At 35.9% G+C, this 16,966-nt stretch overlaps 1 protein-coding gene across 1 annotated transcript in view; it reads right to left on the reverse strand.

The window, feature by feature from the left end:
* LOC107596066 (adenylate cyclase type 5-like) overlaps nucleotides 1-16,966 on the reverse strand; it is a 98,214-nt gene that overhangs the window by 23,044 nt on the left and 58,204 nt on the right. The window contains exons 3-6 of the mRNA XM_016286674.1: nucleotides 12,117-12,266; nucleotides 10,750-10,871; nucleotides 3,692-3,803; nucleotides 1,977-2,104 (exon numbers count right to left, since the gene is read on the reverse strand). Of these exons, the coding sequence (XP_016142160.1) occupies nucleotides 1,977-2,104; nucleotides 3,692-3,803; nucleotides 10,750-10,871; nucleotides 12,117-12,266 (512 nt within the window). The remainder of the gene's footprint in view (nucleotides 1-1,976; nucleotides 2,105-3,691; nucleotides 3,804-10,749; nucleotides 10,872-12,116; nucleotides 12,267-16,966) is intronic.

Below are 16,966 nucleotides of genomic sequence, written 5' to 3' on the forward strand. Positions count from 1 at the left end.
TTTATTTTTCATTCCTGATTCATTACTTATTGAGGCAACCCTGTTTAAAAAATAACTTCAAATCTTGAAATTTTCTAGGAATAAACAACAACATGGCAGACAATTACAAAACAAAATTGTTAACATGATTTAGTCTAACATAACTGTTTTAAAAGATTAATGTTTAATGAAAAATATTTGAATTAATTATTATATACAGTGTTTCCCCTAGGTTTTTTCTTCTGGACTCTTTTTTAATGGTTAAATTAAATTGTATTAATCAAAAAGCATGTCTAATGAATTAAAATCATGAAACTTAAACAATTTAACATCAATTTATTAAAAGTTTAACAAATTCAGATTCACTTTCGCCAGATTCACTTTCGCCAGAAAGTCGTGTATGCCTAAGGTTAAAAATAAATGACGTTTATAGTGAATGCCCCTATAAATGGTCTTATTTTTATGATTTAGTTTTAATCCAAATGATGCGTGTGCTAAGTGAGTGAACATCAAAGATCACACAACAGAAGTGCACGCACTTAATCTCTTATAACTCCATTCTGCTGTCTGTTGTTCTGTTGTCGGTGTCTCTTTGTCTGAATATGGCACTGATCACATGCTGTGTGGTATCGGCGTTTGGTATCGGGGCATTTTAACGATTACGAGTACGAGTACAGGAGCTCAGAATCGGGCCCGATACCGATAGTGCATCCCTAAATATTATATGTTAGGGCCCTATAAAATGTTTTTTTCAACCTTATGTTTTATTGTTACCAAATTCTGTTTTAGAATGTCTAATTATTTGAAAGCATAAAAATAAGTTTAATTTATTCTTACAATAGCCTTATGATTTTTTGCACAGAAATTCTGTATTGTGTATTTACATTTTTTAAGGCATAAAACTCATTTAATCTATCTTATTAATATTATTAAACAAATTTTTTTTTTTGGAAAATTACAATTAAAACATTGAAGAAATATTGATGATTGATGATTATTCCTTAAAAATAAGGTTTTAATCATTTTAGTAGTAGTAGTAGCAGCAGCCTATTACGTACATTCTACTGATTACAATAGTAATATATTTCTGCCAATGCCTTCACGTTAAACCGAACTTTTATTTTGATGGGTTGCCATGAATACCTTTAGCAGCAGCCTATTACGTACATTCTACTGATTACAATAGTAATATATTTCTGCCAATGCCTTCAAGTTAAACCGAACTTTTATTTTGATGGGTTGCCATGAATACCTTTAAATTTCTGTGTGTATATGATAGGATGCTAGTTTTACTCAAATGAAACGTCAAATGCTCATTGTGTGTGTGTGTGTGTGTGTGTGTGTGTTTCTGTGCATGTGTGTGCGTGTGAACTCCGCTGTGCGTGATACAGAGAGCGCGACCATAACGTAGAGACCGAAATGACATGCCGTCGTGTAAATAAGATAAAAAACATAAGGCTATTTTAGTTTGCTTAATAAAAGAACAAGGTATAGACCTGTTATATCGGAAAGGTAACTTTAAATGACTTCTGTTGTGATCTGGCACTATAGAGAAAATATAATTAAATAAAATTCTAAAATTATATATTAGGGGGGCGGGCCATTATATTGGTTTCCCCTGCCAATATAATGGCAGGGGAAACACTGATATACATACAGATACACACACATATACATATACACACACATATACATATACATATACATACATATATATATGTAGTATGTGTGTGTCTATCTATCTATCTATCTATACACACACACACACATATTTGCGCGAATGTAAATCTTCCATAAAACCAGTATATATTCCACATTATTATAGAAACTAAACTTTTTTGTGTGTATATATTTGTGGAAATTGCCAGGTCCTGATTCACCGTAGCATCTCTTTTGTATCTCCTGGCTGAAGTACATTTTCAGGGAGACATTTAAAATGAGACATAAAAGCCTTGCTGTTCCTGTCTGATGAACAGATGTAAAACTGTAATACTCACGAGATTGCTTCGATCATGTCCACACCCATCTCCACGCAGCAGTGCGCATGGTCAGCACGGGCCTCAGGCAGCCCCGACACACAGTAGTAGCAGTCGCCCAGGATCTTAATCCGTAGACAGTGATTCTCCTGCAGACACACAGAGAATGATCAAACAAAGTAAGGGTGATTGGGCTGGTGTAAATGGGATCAACGAGCAAATAATCAAATTTTAACTGTCTGAGTTGCTGTAGGTCACAGGTTTTTTTTTTCATTTTTTATAAAACCCTTCACTCCAAACTAAAAATGAATGCATTACATGTAATTTCATAGCCATTAAGGTGTATTAGTAGATATTCCATACAGGGAATGTGTTACATAGCCTTTCTCCCATTAAAAACCCCTTCACATACCGCAAATGGTTTTCCTTTTAAGGTTATGAATTTTAATTGAGATTTATATGATTTATGATAACAAAACAAACTAAAATCTTAACTGTTCCCAAATGGCTTTAAAATGTCAGATTTTGATATGTCTCTACAGTGTATTTTTTTATGTACTAAGTTTTGGCATCCCACTTTCATGAATTCAAAAATCCAACCCAATTTGTCTTGATATTTTGCTTGGAAAACATGAGTAGTCTAAACAAAAAGCTTTTGGAAATGGATTTCAACAAAGGAAATATAAATAGATGTAACAGATAACAGATACTGTAAGAATAGTTCAACTAAAAATGAAAATTCTGTCATTATTTGTGAATCATAAAGTATGACTTCAGATAACTTGCAATATAGCATATACGATGCTTTTATGGTGCTTTTGCATCGTTTTTGAAGCTTGAAACCTTCAGTCACCATTCATTGTAATTGCATGGAAAAGAACAACCAGAATAATCTTCAAAAATCGTAAGGAAAAAAAAAGTCTTACTGGTATTGAAATTACATAAGGGTGAAAAGTAATGACAAATGTAATTTTTGGTTGAAATACCCTATTAAGCGTTGTTTGTTTGAGTGCTATAGGTATCTTACTTTGTAACAGAATAGTTTAATCAAAAATTAAAACATTATTTACTCACTGTACAACTTCTGAAGACTAATACAGCAAATACGATACTTTGAACAAATAATGACAAATTTCATTTTTGGGTGAACTTTCTGAAGTACTATAGGTTTCTTAGTTTGTAAGTCATCAAAACAGGAGAGAAGAAAGCGATGGAGAGCAGAAGAGGAAGCCTCAGGCTGGGCACAGGACTCACGGCCGCAGGACCGGGTCTTATGACAGCCACCTGAATGTTACCCCAGTGCATGCCTTCATTTAACCCGCAGCCCATACAACAACCTCTATTGTTGATCATAAGGGCGAAGTGCGTATGCATGCTTTTTTGTCTTTTTGCTCGAAGGTTTTGTGAAGTGTGCAAACATCTGAACAGACAACAGATGGTTTCCCCTTTGAGCAGCATCTCTCTGCAGCAGCAGAGTACGTGTACGAATGCATGGCAACTTGGCTGCAATGAGTCACCACCACTGGCAGAGATAACAAGGAGATAGTTGAGCTGGAAAACAGCGAGAAGCATGATCGCAAACACTCATCTGACAGGAGGGAGGGCTTGTCTATCCCAGTCAGCTGTGTGAGTGGGATGCTAGCGGAATTAATCTGATTACATCTCAGTTTGCCATTGTGTTTCGACAAAAAAGAAGCTGTTTGGCTCAGGGCGAGGGCTGTTCTGCAGACACTTACGGAGGCCAGTTTGTCGAATCGTGCGAAGAGCTCGTTGAGGGTCATCACTAACTCCTGGGCAGTGCACTGAGAAGCCAGACTGGTGAAGCCCTCAATGTCGGCAAAGAGGATACTGCAGAGAAAGAGAAACATCAAACAGAGTTAGAGGTTTCATCGGTTACGGGCACTTTTATATTTTAGGAATTGATTTTTATTAACAGATGTTTTTCTTGATGTTATATGAAGGTCCGTCTTGAAACTATTTTTTTTTTACCATGCTATCACCATCATTTATTTTTGCTACTTTTCAAATGTCTTTAAGTTTTATGTATAGATTTTATGGTTTCACTACTATAATAACGGGTAAAGTACGAAATCCTCCTTAATATTGTTGTTACATAAAAAGTCAACACAGAACATTATCAAACGCAATAAATAATCTGAGATGTGCTATAACTGACACTATCTATATCTATAGATATATCTATACAGTGTGTATATATGTGAGTGTGTTTTAAAAGAGCGGTCCCAAAGAAAGCCCATAATGAAATATTAATTGCTAGCAAAACCAAAGTCATGAGTTTGATTCGCAGGGAACATACAGTACATTATAAAACATATACTCTGCCATTGTGGATAAAAGCATTTGCCAAACGAATAATAAACCCAATGAAAAATCAGGTCATTCTTGTTAATCATCTCAGGCCCTCATCCCCACACATCAGTGTAGTGCACATTCACCTATATTACATGGTTGCCACGGTTACCTGGCTGACAATTGAAACCCTCGCCCACAGCTATTCATTTCAATTGACCATTTGTGAAGCAGACTTTACATAGATACAATATGAGCTAACTAATGTGATCCCAGCATCACAGCTCCATTACCGTGCCAATGGCACAGCAGACAGGTTTGGATGGGAGTGTGTGCTCTCTTTAGCAATAGATGACATTCACATTATGAGAATGTTGGGCCTACAGAGACAAGAAAGTGAATAAAGCATGATATTCCCCTGTGGGAGCCCGGTAACAGATATGGTTCTTCTTTGTACACCTTGAATGAAAGACAAAACAAAACCTTGTGGGCTGTAATGACTTTTCCTATTCAATATTCATCTGCAGAGCTTTTACCAATGCTGACATTGATCTAGCTTTATTTCTAACAGCTCAGGGCTGGTCTGACACTCAAGCTAGCGTGACAGTATGAAGATCGCCAGGTTTGACTAAAGCCCAGGACCCGGGTGAGCGTGACCTCTCAGTTCAGACTCAATATCAAAGACGATTTCCAGAAATGTTTAAAAGCAGCCCAGAGGGCAGGCTGTTCTTGTTTGCAACACCCTTTTTTCAAAGCATACATGCTGCTCGGTTCCCTGGAAAAAAAGCCGGACTGCTTAATGGCTTTCAATCAATGAATCTTTGTGTGAACTGTAGCATTGCAGACTATTTGCAAAAATACCCTTCAAACCTCAATTAAATGCTCAGATTTTTCAGAGTGCTAGAAATAGTTAAAAAAAGCAACTAAACCATCTTAAACAAGCTGATTTAAACATTTGATGACCCTGAAAACAAAACTAAATATTATAAAATAATATTATAAATAAATATTTATTAAATACATTAAATAAAGTAAAAAATATATTAAACTGGGAAAAAAAACCCTGCAGATTTCAGGCTAATCAGCTTCAAAATGGTCTAAAAGGGATTTCTCCTCAACACACCTTACAATTTGTGGTATCATTCATGTCAGTGCAAGGCAAGTTTCAGACAGGTTAAATATTTACTTTTTTTATTTTTATTTTACTTCTAGTAAATAAAATCTGAAGCTATTCACAAATGAAAAAAAAAATACAACAACAATGCAACTGATTCTAAGACAACTTTGCTCAAATTGTATAAGCAAGCATTTCATTGGATTTTAGCCCTCTCACTTTCTAGCAGTACAGATTTTAGAATGAATTTTTTTGAATTTTAGAATGTAATTATTCAAATTAGATTATTTTAATTCTTGGAATTGATTTGGGTCTCTGAACTAACCCCTGTCAGTTACATGATACGATTCAATGCACTAAAGGACAACAGATCCTCTTGCTACATTTAGCTGGCTTCCTACTCTACAATGTCAATACACCGTAATGAATTAATGATGCCACCTTTTCATAGTAAATCAAGTGTTCATAGACCATCATGAGACCATGTCTGAAAGCTGACAAAGATGAAGCACAGGAATCATTTTTATCTAATTGCATCAGCCCTGATCAAAAACAGCCAAAACAAAAGCATCATATGACTGTACTGTACACGAGTCTCTTATGAGCCGTTAAAAACAAAAGTCAATCAAACTAAAACAAGCACTTTTGACTGGACATCCATGACTGCATGGATCATAAGAAAAGACTTTGTGAACTAATTTTGCTATGGTTTCTCCTATAACTTTAGATAACAGATTTAAAGGGATAGTTTACTCAGAAATTATGATTTCTTCATTATTTACTCGCTTTCAAACTTGTATGACTTTTCATCATCTGTGGAACACAAAAGGAGATATTCTATTAACTTACCCTCATATTATTCCAAAAGATTACCGAATTTTCATTAAAAAATAAAAAACACAGTCCATCAAAACAATCTAAAAGATTATTTAATTTAATATTTTACTATGTAAAACAGCATACCGGTTTGTAATAGTGTGAGGGTGAGCAAATGATTATATAATATCCATTTTTGAATGTACTAAAAGCACACAAACACCCCTAAGTCTACATTTAAACCCTCCCTTACACAATATAGCATGCAGAAACCCCTATATAAGTCATAGATCAAAGGTTTCTATATAGCTGACGGATCTATTAGAGTTGCTATATATAAAAGCTCAAAGAAAAGGCCTCCCCTGGGAGTGTGGATTAAGGTTAGTTGACTCTGAAAGTAGACAGAGTGCAGTGCTCTCTGAAGGATAGCGTCTTGGCTGCTGCGAGCATCTCAGGCAGATCTTTAAACCTCATTTAATCGTTAACACAGAGGTGACTCATCAGCTCCCTGCAGTCTGGATCAAAAATGTTGCTGCAGTGTGGCACAATGGCAGGATGGCTCTTTAAAAAGAATCCAAACACATTACGACCTCTGGAGTATTTCTGCTGGCTATTACGAACACAGTCTATGTCCTTTATTAGGTGCTGTTAATCCAACGCTTTCAGTGAGTAAACATGAAGCAAAGAATTAAATGAAATCCAGAGCACCCTAGAAAAAAAGACTGCCTAGACTGTCAGCTTTCTGGAGACCAGCAATGCCAATCATAGAGGAAAATAGCTGTGGTTACATTTATCCCAGTCAACAAGAAAAATCATCCTCAAAATCACATTTTAATAGTTTATTGTTTAGGGAAAAAGAAAAAAAAAAGTTCAAAACGGTTTTAGATACACTTTTATATACTGTAAATCAATAATTTATTTAATATATTTATAAAAATATAAAAATGTACACTACAGATTAAAACTTTTGGGTCAGTAAGATTTTTTAAATGTTTTTGAAGGTTTCTTATGCTCAAGTTTGCATTTATTTGAGCAAATACAAACAATAATTTTGTGGAAATATTATTACAATTTAAATGACTGCTTCCTATTTTAATATATTTTAATCTTCATAGTCACATGATCCTTCAGAAATCATTCTGGTTTGGTGCTTTAAAACACATTTCTTATATTATCAATGCTGAAAACTGTGATACACGGAAACTGTGATACATTTTTATTACATTTTTGATTTTTTGATGAATAGAAAGTTCAAAAGGGCAGCATTTATTTTAATTAGAAATCTTTTGTAACATTATAAATGTCTTTAGTGTCACTTCTGATCAATCAAATGCATCCTAGTTGAATAAAATATAAATTTCTTTAAAAAAATAAAACATACTAACCCCAAACTTTTGATCGGTAGCATATAAATAATAATTATTTTACAAATATACTAAGCATAATGATTATGCATGCTGTATACTGATTATTCTCATAGAAGCTGGTGAGATATATATTGTGTTGATGGGGACAAAACAATAGTTCTTGCCAGCAATGTTAATGAATTTGTGGTGACAGCAGCCCTAAGGTCAAATGTAGCAGCTCTCTGAACATACAAAATTATATTGGGAGTTAGCAAAGTGTTGACAGGAAAATTAGCTAATAAAATGGCAGGAAGTTTAATAAATGGAGTGTGTAGCTGGTCAGCGATAGTCTGTCTACTCTAGGGACATCAGCATGAAAACCATTTCAGCCAAAAAAAGAAAAGCCCCTGGATGGAATGTTGCACAAAGTCACACTTCCTGCTTATATAACATGGCCCCCTAAATCCATCAAGGGTCACTGCTTGAGAGGTCTGACCTCCTGATCCATCGCCCCTGGAACTCAAACTGGTTCTACAATTGCTGAATAATGATATTGGTATAAAGCTGTTGAATAAAAGCCTGTCAAATCTGCCTCCCTCCATACCAGTGATAATTCAAAATATGGGTAAAACAGCTATTAAAAAACTATATAGAAAATTCCTTCATATTAACATGGCACATTTCAGCATATTTTTACAGACTTTTCTTCGTTTAAGCCACACAGTTAGAACACAATCATGTGTCGTCCTTCATCGTGCTGCATAGCTAGAAATAGATATCAGAGTTATTCATGTCCCCTTTGGGGAGGAAAAAACAACTTTCGGTTTGCCCTGCCACTCACTTAAGGACAAATTAACGGATGTTTAAGCAAGAGTAAAGACCTAAACAGCAATCCATGCTTTCTTAGTCACAGAAATGTGACAAACGGGTGATTAGAAATGGTTCAAGGAACAAAAACTGAAAATTAAATTTTTGGCTAAATGTAATGGAAAATCCCTTACAAATGTTTCAGAGTCTAAACATTCATTTGTGAACGATAAAATAAAATAAACATTTTAGTTTTTTCAAAGGCTAATCAGACTTGCTTTTGCCTAGAATGTGACCCCATTGATGAAAATATCAAATCAGAATTTCAAATCAGAAATCAGAATTTCATTCATGTCCACTACTGTTTAAATTAGCTGGTGCCGCACAGATAAACTATCAGTTCATTTCTCGAGCAGAACTCCCAGCCTCCTCTTCCCACAATAGTGTGGGTTTCGCTCAAGAGCAAAGATTCAAACACAGACATTGTTATGTAACTGTCCTCAGCAATTAAACCACTGGGTACCACTGGGTCCTCTAGTACAAACCTATCAATATTCCACTTAGCGAGATATCGCTTGGCTGCACACTTACATAATTCCTCTGACCATGGAACATATCTGGTGGGGGCTTTACTGGAAAAGGATAAGAGACAGACCCTCGATTGCAGACAACAACCCAGAGGGTCAGGAGTCGCGTGGGTGGCGTGGCCCACTGGCTCACAAAGCCCAAGTTCATATTGCCCTTTGTTGCTGTAGTCTGCCCTCTTTTCGATCATAGAAAAGGGCTGGCAGAGAATATCAAGCCTCAAAATCAAGCCATTAAAACAATGGAGGTCAAAGTCTCTCTGTACTGTTGTTTTCTAGTAGGCACTGCTGCTGTACTGAACAGTATCAGGTGCCGGATCACTGTCTGTACTCCTATTGATAGTTGCAAAAGTTAAAAAATAAAGTTTGTATAAAGCTCTGCTTGAAACTTCGTTTCATCAACAATAAATCACATTGCTGGAAATGTGGTACTCTCGGTGAAAATAAATGCCTTCTGATCACTAAAAAACACAATCAGTATGAACACCCATTTAACCGTGAATTTGGAAATGCTAAACAGAATTTAATCCAGAATATGCATTTAAAGTGCTTCGGTCACTTTTTTGACAATTTACTCATGAAAATAGTTCAGAGTGGCTACAGGTCTAGAATGTATATTATATGCGCAATCAGCCATCATTCACATACTAAAACATTTCACAAAATTTCACTGAAGCTTTTCAACAACAATAACAAAATAAATAAATATAAAAAATTATCAAAATTCATCTGAATATATAAGAATTATTATTTGTTTATGGGGAAAAAATCTGTAATAAAATTCTGTGTATTTGTGTTCTAGTTTAAGCTGTACTATGGTGTGGCAGGCAGTAACTGTACATTAGCACTCTGGTGCTAAATCCAACTCCTCCCCTGTCAAACCGCTTTATTTCTTGGGTTAATCTTCTACCCTCCAGATTTAGAATTTATAACCGTGGAGAATCATAATTCATCACATGGATTCCAGAGTTGTCTTTTGTCATCGACCTGAGACCCACATGGTTTTAAACTCTCAAGTCTTCATACGATTACAGCTGTGTTTAAAACTGAAGTACAAATCAAAGACCGACATGAGGTAAAACAACAGGCTACACCTAATAGGGCCTCTTGTGATTGTGAGTATCCAGCCAGTCTGGTGCTGTTGAAATCGGCATGCAATCAGTGGGAAAGTGTCTATAGACGCTCAGAAGAGCTGCCTTGACACATGGATGGTCAGCCAGAGAAAGAGATGAGCGAGTTTTTTTTTCTCTAAAACCACAAGAGGGTGCAATATCTAACACTTATCAGATTTATAAAACACTTACAAGCTCTGTTCCAAAACCTAGTACGCTGCCTATCAGGACAGCACTGAAATCTGAAGCAGTATATACTTATATATATGAAAATTTAAAAAAACATTACAAACAAAAATCACATTATTAAATAAGTAATACTATAAAATAAGTAAATAAATAAATGACATCTGAGATGGTAGATGGCCTGAGAGAAATGCTCACAAACGTAAATATAGCCTACTAATATTTCATGCAATGCAAAAATGTTACATCTAATAATGTTGAAAATAAAGTTGAGCAACATGCTAATGGATGCAGATTTTGTGTTTGCGTTTGATCATTTTCAGTTACCAAGAGGGTAACTGTGTAGGGCCGCTCACTAGGTTTTTGGAAAAGCATTAATCTCATAACCTAACGAAGTACTAACATAATTATAGTAAAAAATTATTGCAATGATTACTGTGGACTGAAAAGGCTTTAAAAGTGCTTTGAGATGCAAACACTGACTACCGTTTTTCAGGCTATTTGAGGAGTCACTCTTACCTCACATTGTCATGCTTTTGAATATAGATCTTGTGGAACATCATATCCTCTTGTTTGGCATTTATGTCGGCTTTCATCTCCATGGCGACATTTCGAGGAAGCACAGAGAGGAGGAGGCGTTCCTGCAAATGATAACAGTGATAGTAAGGGAAAGACAGGTAGAAACAAAGAGAAGAGTGCCATGTGTATCTACTCAATCCATTTTTCTATGCCGAAAGACATGGGTATCATCTTACAGTCAGGAATAGAGAAAACTGAAGTACACTGCAGAAAATGACATTCATTCTAATTTAGCCCTATACCACTTACTAAAAGCACTGTGGTACCAGTGAAGGTGTCAGATGCTAACATTATGGTATTTCGATACATACATACTGAACAATGTTGATTTTGGTTTATTTTTATTTATTTGTATATTTATTTATATGCATTTATACAGAAACTAAAAAAGTACAGTTTTTATTCACTGTATAAATTCAAATAAATAAAAAGAACTGATAAATAAAATAAAATAAAATAATCAATAAAGGAAAAAAAGAGCCAATATATAAAATAAATTAGTAAAGAACCAACAAACAAACAAAAGAAAAGAAAAAAAAACACACAAATAAATATTCCATATAGTACACTAACTGTGGCAAGAAAAATAGTTATTTAATACTGGTAAGTCATCTAGAGGCCATAGCGTTATTTTCAAAACGCTTGATATGAAAAAAAATAAATTATATGTTTATTGAAAAAATTATGAATGGCCTCTGTGGGCTTCTGTGTTTGCAGAAACGGACAAAAAATGTTTTACTTTGTTGCCACAATGAACTGTTCTAGGATGTGGTTCTAATCTCACAAATTAATCAGCACTGCATGTCTCCGTGCACTAGTTTTCTCACGGTTTCAATTCTTTACCGAAAAATCAATGGACATATGAATGGACTCCAGCTGAAAGACTTTTCATTCATTTAGCTTCATTCCAAGCAAATCTAAAGCTATTTCCCCACACATATTTGAGTCTGAAAGAAAGAGAGAGAAAAAAAGGAACCTTGCACGGAATGTTGCATGCTAATATTCTTCAGTTTTTATATGGTTTTCCCAGGTGCTTAAATACCATGGTATTAATTATGGTACTTTGGGTACCTGATTATGGTACTTAGAAATGTACGATTTTTTTAAAATGTTTTTGAAAGATATCTATTATGCTCACCCAGCCTGCATCTATTTAATCAATAATAATCTGTCTGACTAATGACTTTTGAATGATAGTGTATATATCTGTGCCTGGAGAATCTTCATACTAAACATGAAATCTTTCAGACTCACAGAAAGTCACTAGAAATTAAAATGTGCTCTCATGATATCTGGACAACTCTCACCTGTTGCTGGTTTTCTCTCTGAGAGTGCAGGCGGGCTTGAATACATTCTCTGGTCTCCTGGAAGGCTTGCCTCTGTGAGCCTTCTGCTGGGTAGTGTGTGCACACGCCAACTATATTAGTGCAGGAGAAGATCAGGACATTGCACACGAGCTAGAAATGAAAGCAGAACACAACATCAAACAATATGGAACTTGACAGCTTACTCTCTCACCTTCAGAGACCCAAACATTGATATTGATAATATATGTGCTGTTCCCTTAAAACAATAGTTTACCCAAAAATTCTGTCATCATTTACTTAATCCAAACAGCACTGGACCCTACTAACTTTTATTGTATGGACATAAAAGAAATTGAGTCAAAAGATCTTTTTTGTGTGATTTTAAGAAGCCACTTGTTATAAAATTCATGATTTATGTTTTATTTTCAGTATGTTCAATCTCAGAGCACTCTAATAAAGTTTCATTAGATTATTCTGACAATCATCTGGAGTAGTTTATCTATGATTTACTCAATGGAGTCTATTGTGCAACCCTGGCATTCTGGGAGTTTCTGTAATAAATGTCTGCCAAACTATTTTTATGATACATTTCAGAAGGAGAGCTGATGTTTTATATAGTTTTAACTCATATTTAGTGAAATAGCTATTATGCAATTGTTTTAAACAAGTGTTGCTATAGTGAATCACTGAGGGTTAATGGAATAATTTGTCAGAAAATGAAAATGTGCTAAATTTTGCTCAAATGTAATCACTCTCAGGCTATCCAAGATGTAGATGAGTTTGTTTCTTTGTCGAAAAAGACTTGGAGAAATTTAGCATTGCATCACTTGCTGACCAGTGGATCCTCATCAATAAATGGGTGCCATCAGAATAAGAGCTCAAACAGCTGATTAAAAACATCACAATGCACAAGTAATCCACACAACTCCAGTCCATCAACTAACATCTTGTGAAGTGCAAAGCTGTGTTTCTGTAAGAAACTAATCCAAGTCATCTATCCACAATATCGCTTTTTACTCAATGAAAAACTCATCTTGTCTGAATCAGCAGAGTATACAAGCAAAAACAGTCAGAAACTGTTATAAACAAATATGTTGGTAGATTTTGAAGTTAGAGGACAACAGAGAGGACTTTGTCATGCAAACATGCAGCTTTTCACGTCACAAGATGTTAATTGATGGACTGGAGTGTGTATGACTTATGGATCTATTCTCTCTCATTCTGATGGCACCCATTCACTGCAGATGATCCATTGGTGACATGACATGACGTGACATGACATGTGGCCAAGTATGGTGACCCATACTTGGAATTAGTGCTCTGCATTTACCCATCCAAAGTGCACACACACAGCAGTGAACACACACACACACACCGTGAACACACACCCGGAGCAGTGGGCAGCCATTTATGCTGCGGCGCCCGGGGAGCAGTTGGGGGGTTCGGTGCCTTGCTCAAGGGCACCTCAGTCGTGGTATTGAAGGTGGGAGAGAGCGCTGTACATTCCCTCCCCCCACCTACAATCCCTGCCGGTGAAAGAGTACATTACTTGCTGAGCAAGTAATGTAATGCTAAATTTCTCCAAATCTGTCCTGATGAAGAAACAAACTCATCTACATCATGGATGGCCTGAGGGTGAGTAAAGTTTCAGCAAATCTTTCAAAATCAAAATTTTTGGGTGATCTATTCCTTAACTACAAAGCAGGCCCCAAAACCACAGTACACATTGAGGGGGGCCCAATTAGTAATTAGCGGTTCATCAAAGTTGTTTTTTTCCACAGTATTTAATAAATTATTGCATTTAGTTATCCCAATCCTGAATATGTGGTTGCATGCTTGCCAAGGAATTAATTGGGAACTGTAAGTCAGAAAAGTATCAAGTGCACACAGACACGAACATGCCTTATTAGATTTTCTCATTGTAATGTCCAAGATGAGTTTGTGGTTCCAATAAGACAAAGCAAATCCAGGAAGTCTGCCAACTTAAAATAGAGCATATGATAAAGACTAGCCAAACAACCTGAAGCTGTTCAGTGTCAACACGTTTCAACCTCCCTCTCTTCCACATGCGGGGTCAGGAACACAGTGTCTTAACTCCTTCTAAACACTGGTATCAGGGGCAGCAAGATGCATTCCCATAATATCTTTGCTTGAGCTGGACTAAACTTCAGCAGACATATCTCTGCCATGACCTCAGGGTTCAAAACACAGCCACGCCAGACGCTTGCCCTTAATCTGGATTGTGTTAACATAACATTGCTTTTCTTTTGCTTTATTTTGTCTCTAATCGGTCAGATATGGTGGTCTAAATAACAATTACTCTATTTTTACTTTTTATGGTGTATTTCTGCTTAAATGGTTCATAAAAAAATGTGATTAAGGTGGACTAATCATAGTTGAATTTTAGAAAAATAACTTCCTAGTGTACAAATGTCAATATGCCAAAAAAAACATGACATTTCAAAACATCCAATAGAAGATACAGCTTTTGGAGCTGTCAAGTACTGACAAACATTTTTAGTGTGGAAAGATAGAAGGTCAATGTAATGACATTATCAGGGCAAGCTTTAAAGGGGTCCTATTGTGCTTTTTCACTTTTTCAACTTTAGTTAGTCTGTAATGTTGCTTTTTGAGCATAAAAAAGATCTGCAAAGTTACAAAGCTCAAAGTCCACTTCAAAAGGAGATATTTTATTTAACAGAAATCAATTTTCAAAAACTACAACGAACGACTCATTTGGACTTGATGACGAATGGGACGAGACCTGGTTGAGCTGAACTAGAGAAGGCAACGAGTGTTATCAATATGTCGGAGACACGCTAACTTTCCCAAGGCAGACGAACTTAGAGTGGTTACAATCATCTGGGTTTAAAGCACCCTCAAATTGATTTGATTTTGACGCAATATTTACACTGAAGCTCGCAGGCGGCTATGGTAAGGGGCATGACATTTCCCGACCAGGCGCCGAGTGGTGCCAATCACAACACACACTGTCCCAGCTAACCAATCACAGTACATTTTGTATTTCAGAAGGTGGGCCTTCATTTGACACCGGAACTATTCGAGCCGTTCATGCCAGACTGGGGAGAGAGGGGTTAATAATGTAAAATATGTGAAAAATAATGTGTTTTTCGAACAACCTAGTATAAGAGCCTGTTCTAGTACACCTCCAAAACAAAATCAAGACTTTGTAAAAGAGCATAATAGGACCCCTTTAATACTCTTCTGCTTGTATGAGTTTATGAAAACACATCTGACATCTAATGAGAAACCAATACAGTCAACTTTCATTAAATGTCCTTTTGTCCCTACCGTCATAGAAAATGGAAAAAAACATTGGTTACCCAGAGTGGAGAAGGGCAATCAATAATGATTACAGTCTGCGTGCGCAAAAACAAGCCACCTGGACTTGGCACCACACTAAAGGAAGCATCACACAGAAGAAACTTTCATTAAAAACTCCATTCAATCACTTTTTGTGAGAATCAGACCAAATTTAAGTCACTATTGAATGATTTTCCCCTCCTCACATTTAAATATGGTCCATCATGCCATCTTTTACTTCACTGATGATGAAATGCCACTGAATGTGTCATTAACTATAATATGCAGAATGGTCAAGGATATTTTTGTTTAATTTTTGTGTTCTGGCAATAATTGATTAATGGCCAATATTCAAATTAAGTACTATTTTGTCTAAATAAATTACACATAAAACACTTTAAAGGGGTCATATGACACGATTTCAATTTTTCCTTTCTCTTTGAAGTGTTACAAGCTCTTGGTGCATAAAGAAGATCTGTAAAGTTGCAAAGACTAAAGTCTCAAATCCAAAGAGATATTCTTTATAAAAGTTAAGAGTCAAACGCGCCTACCTAAAACGACTCGTTCTAACGCACCCCCACATGTCTACGTCATGATGTGGGAAGATTTGCATAACGCGAAGTAATCATTTTTAATGCTACAAAATATTCATGTTGGAATTGCTAAAGATTATATTTAACTACGTTATTAAATTAGTATATTTAATAATCAACTTTAAATGAGCTTTGGATTGCTGCAATAGAAATCTTAAAGTAAACATGATGAGCATGCATAATTAAATGCCCAATATTTACAATAAATAAATACTACAAAAATCTGCCAATACCTGATATGGTACTGATGTGTGTACACATTGAAAAGCGCTGCATTAAGAATAGCATAAAATTTCAGAATTCATGTTCGGAACTATATTAACAGCATATATAATTGGAACAACATTACAGAGAGTTAATAATGACAATTTTCAATTTTGGTGAACTTAGGGTTAGGGCTATTTTTGGCTACCATTATCCAGTAAAGCAATGCAGAAATCACAAGAGAACTCATGAAAAAGAGTGAAAAGAGACTGAAAGCAAAGTGTGAGAAAGTACAGGTTTTGTGTCACACATCTAAATAAACACATCTAGACCTCCTTTTCTTACACGTATGTTGATCCCTCAGCGATTGCAGCATCAAGACTAAAGGAGTCTATCACGAACAGATGAGAGTCTTTTCATTTCAGCTCAGTTAAGTTCTGCTGATTGAATATGTGATATCAGGCTACAACATTATCTGGGAGCAGCAGCTGCAGTGTTGCGTGTCTGCTGCATTGAGCGCAGGAGCTTTGGGCCAGTTGTGCATTAACTCAACCAGTGCCATGGAAACGCACACACGTGCTGCAATGCAAATATTCCTGAGGAATAATCCTCTCTATTAATACACTCTCTTTTTACATTCCATACAGTCCTTACTAGGAAGTTGGCGGAGTACCTCTGTCACAGAGTAGGAGGGGATACATAATAGTGCTTCTTCTCAGGCGCAGGAAT

This window comes from Sinocyclocheilus grahami, unplaced genomic scaffold, assembly GCF_001515645.1.
Source record: "Sinocyclocheilus grahami isolate Dianchi unplaced genomic scaffold, SAMN03320097.WGS_v1.1 scaffold214.1, whole genome shotgun sequence".
Lineage (NCBI taxonomy): Eukaryota > Metazoa > Chordata > Actinopteri > Cypriniformes > Cyprinidae > Sinocyclocheilus > Sinocyclocheilus grahami.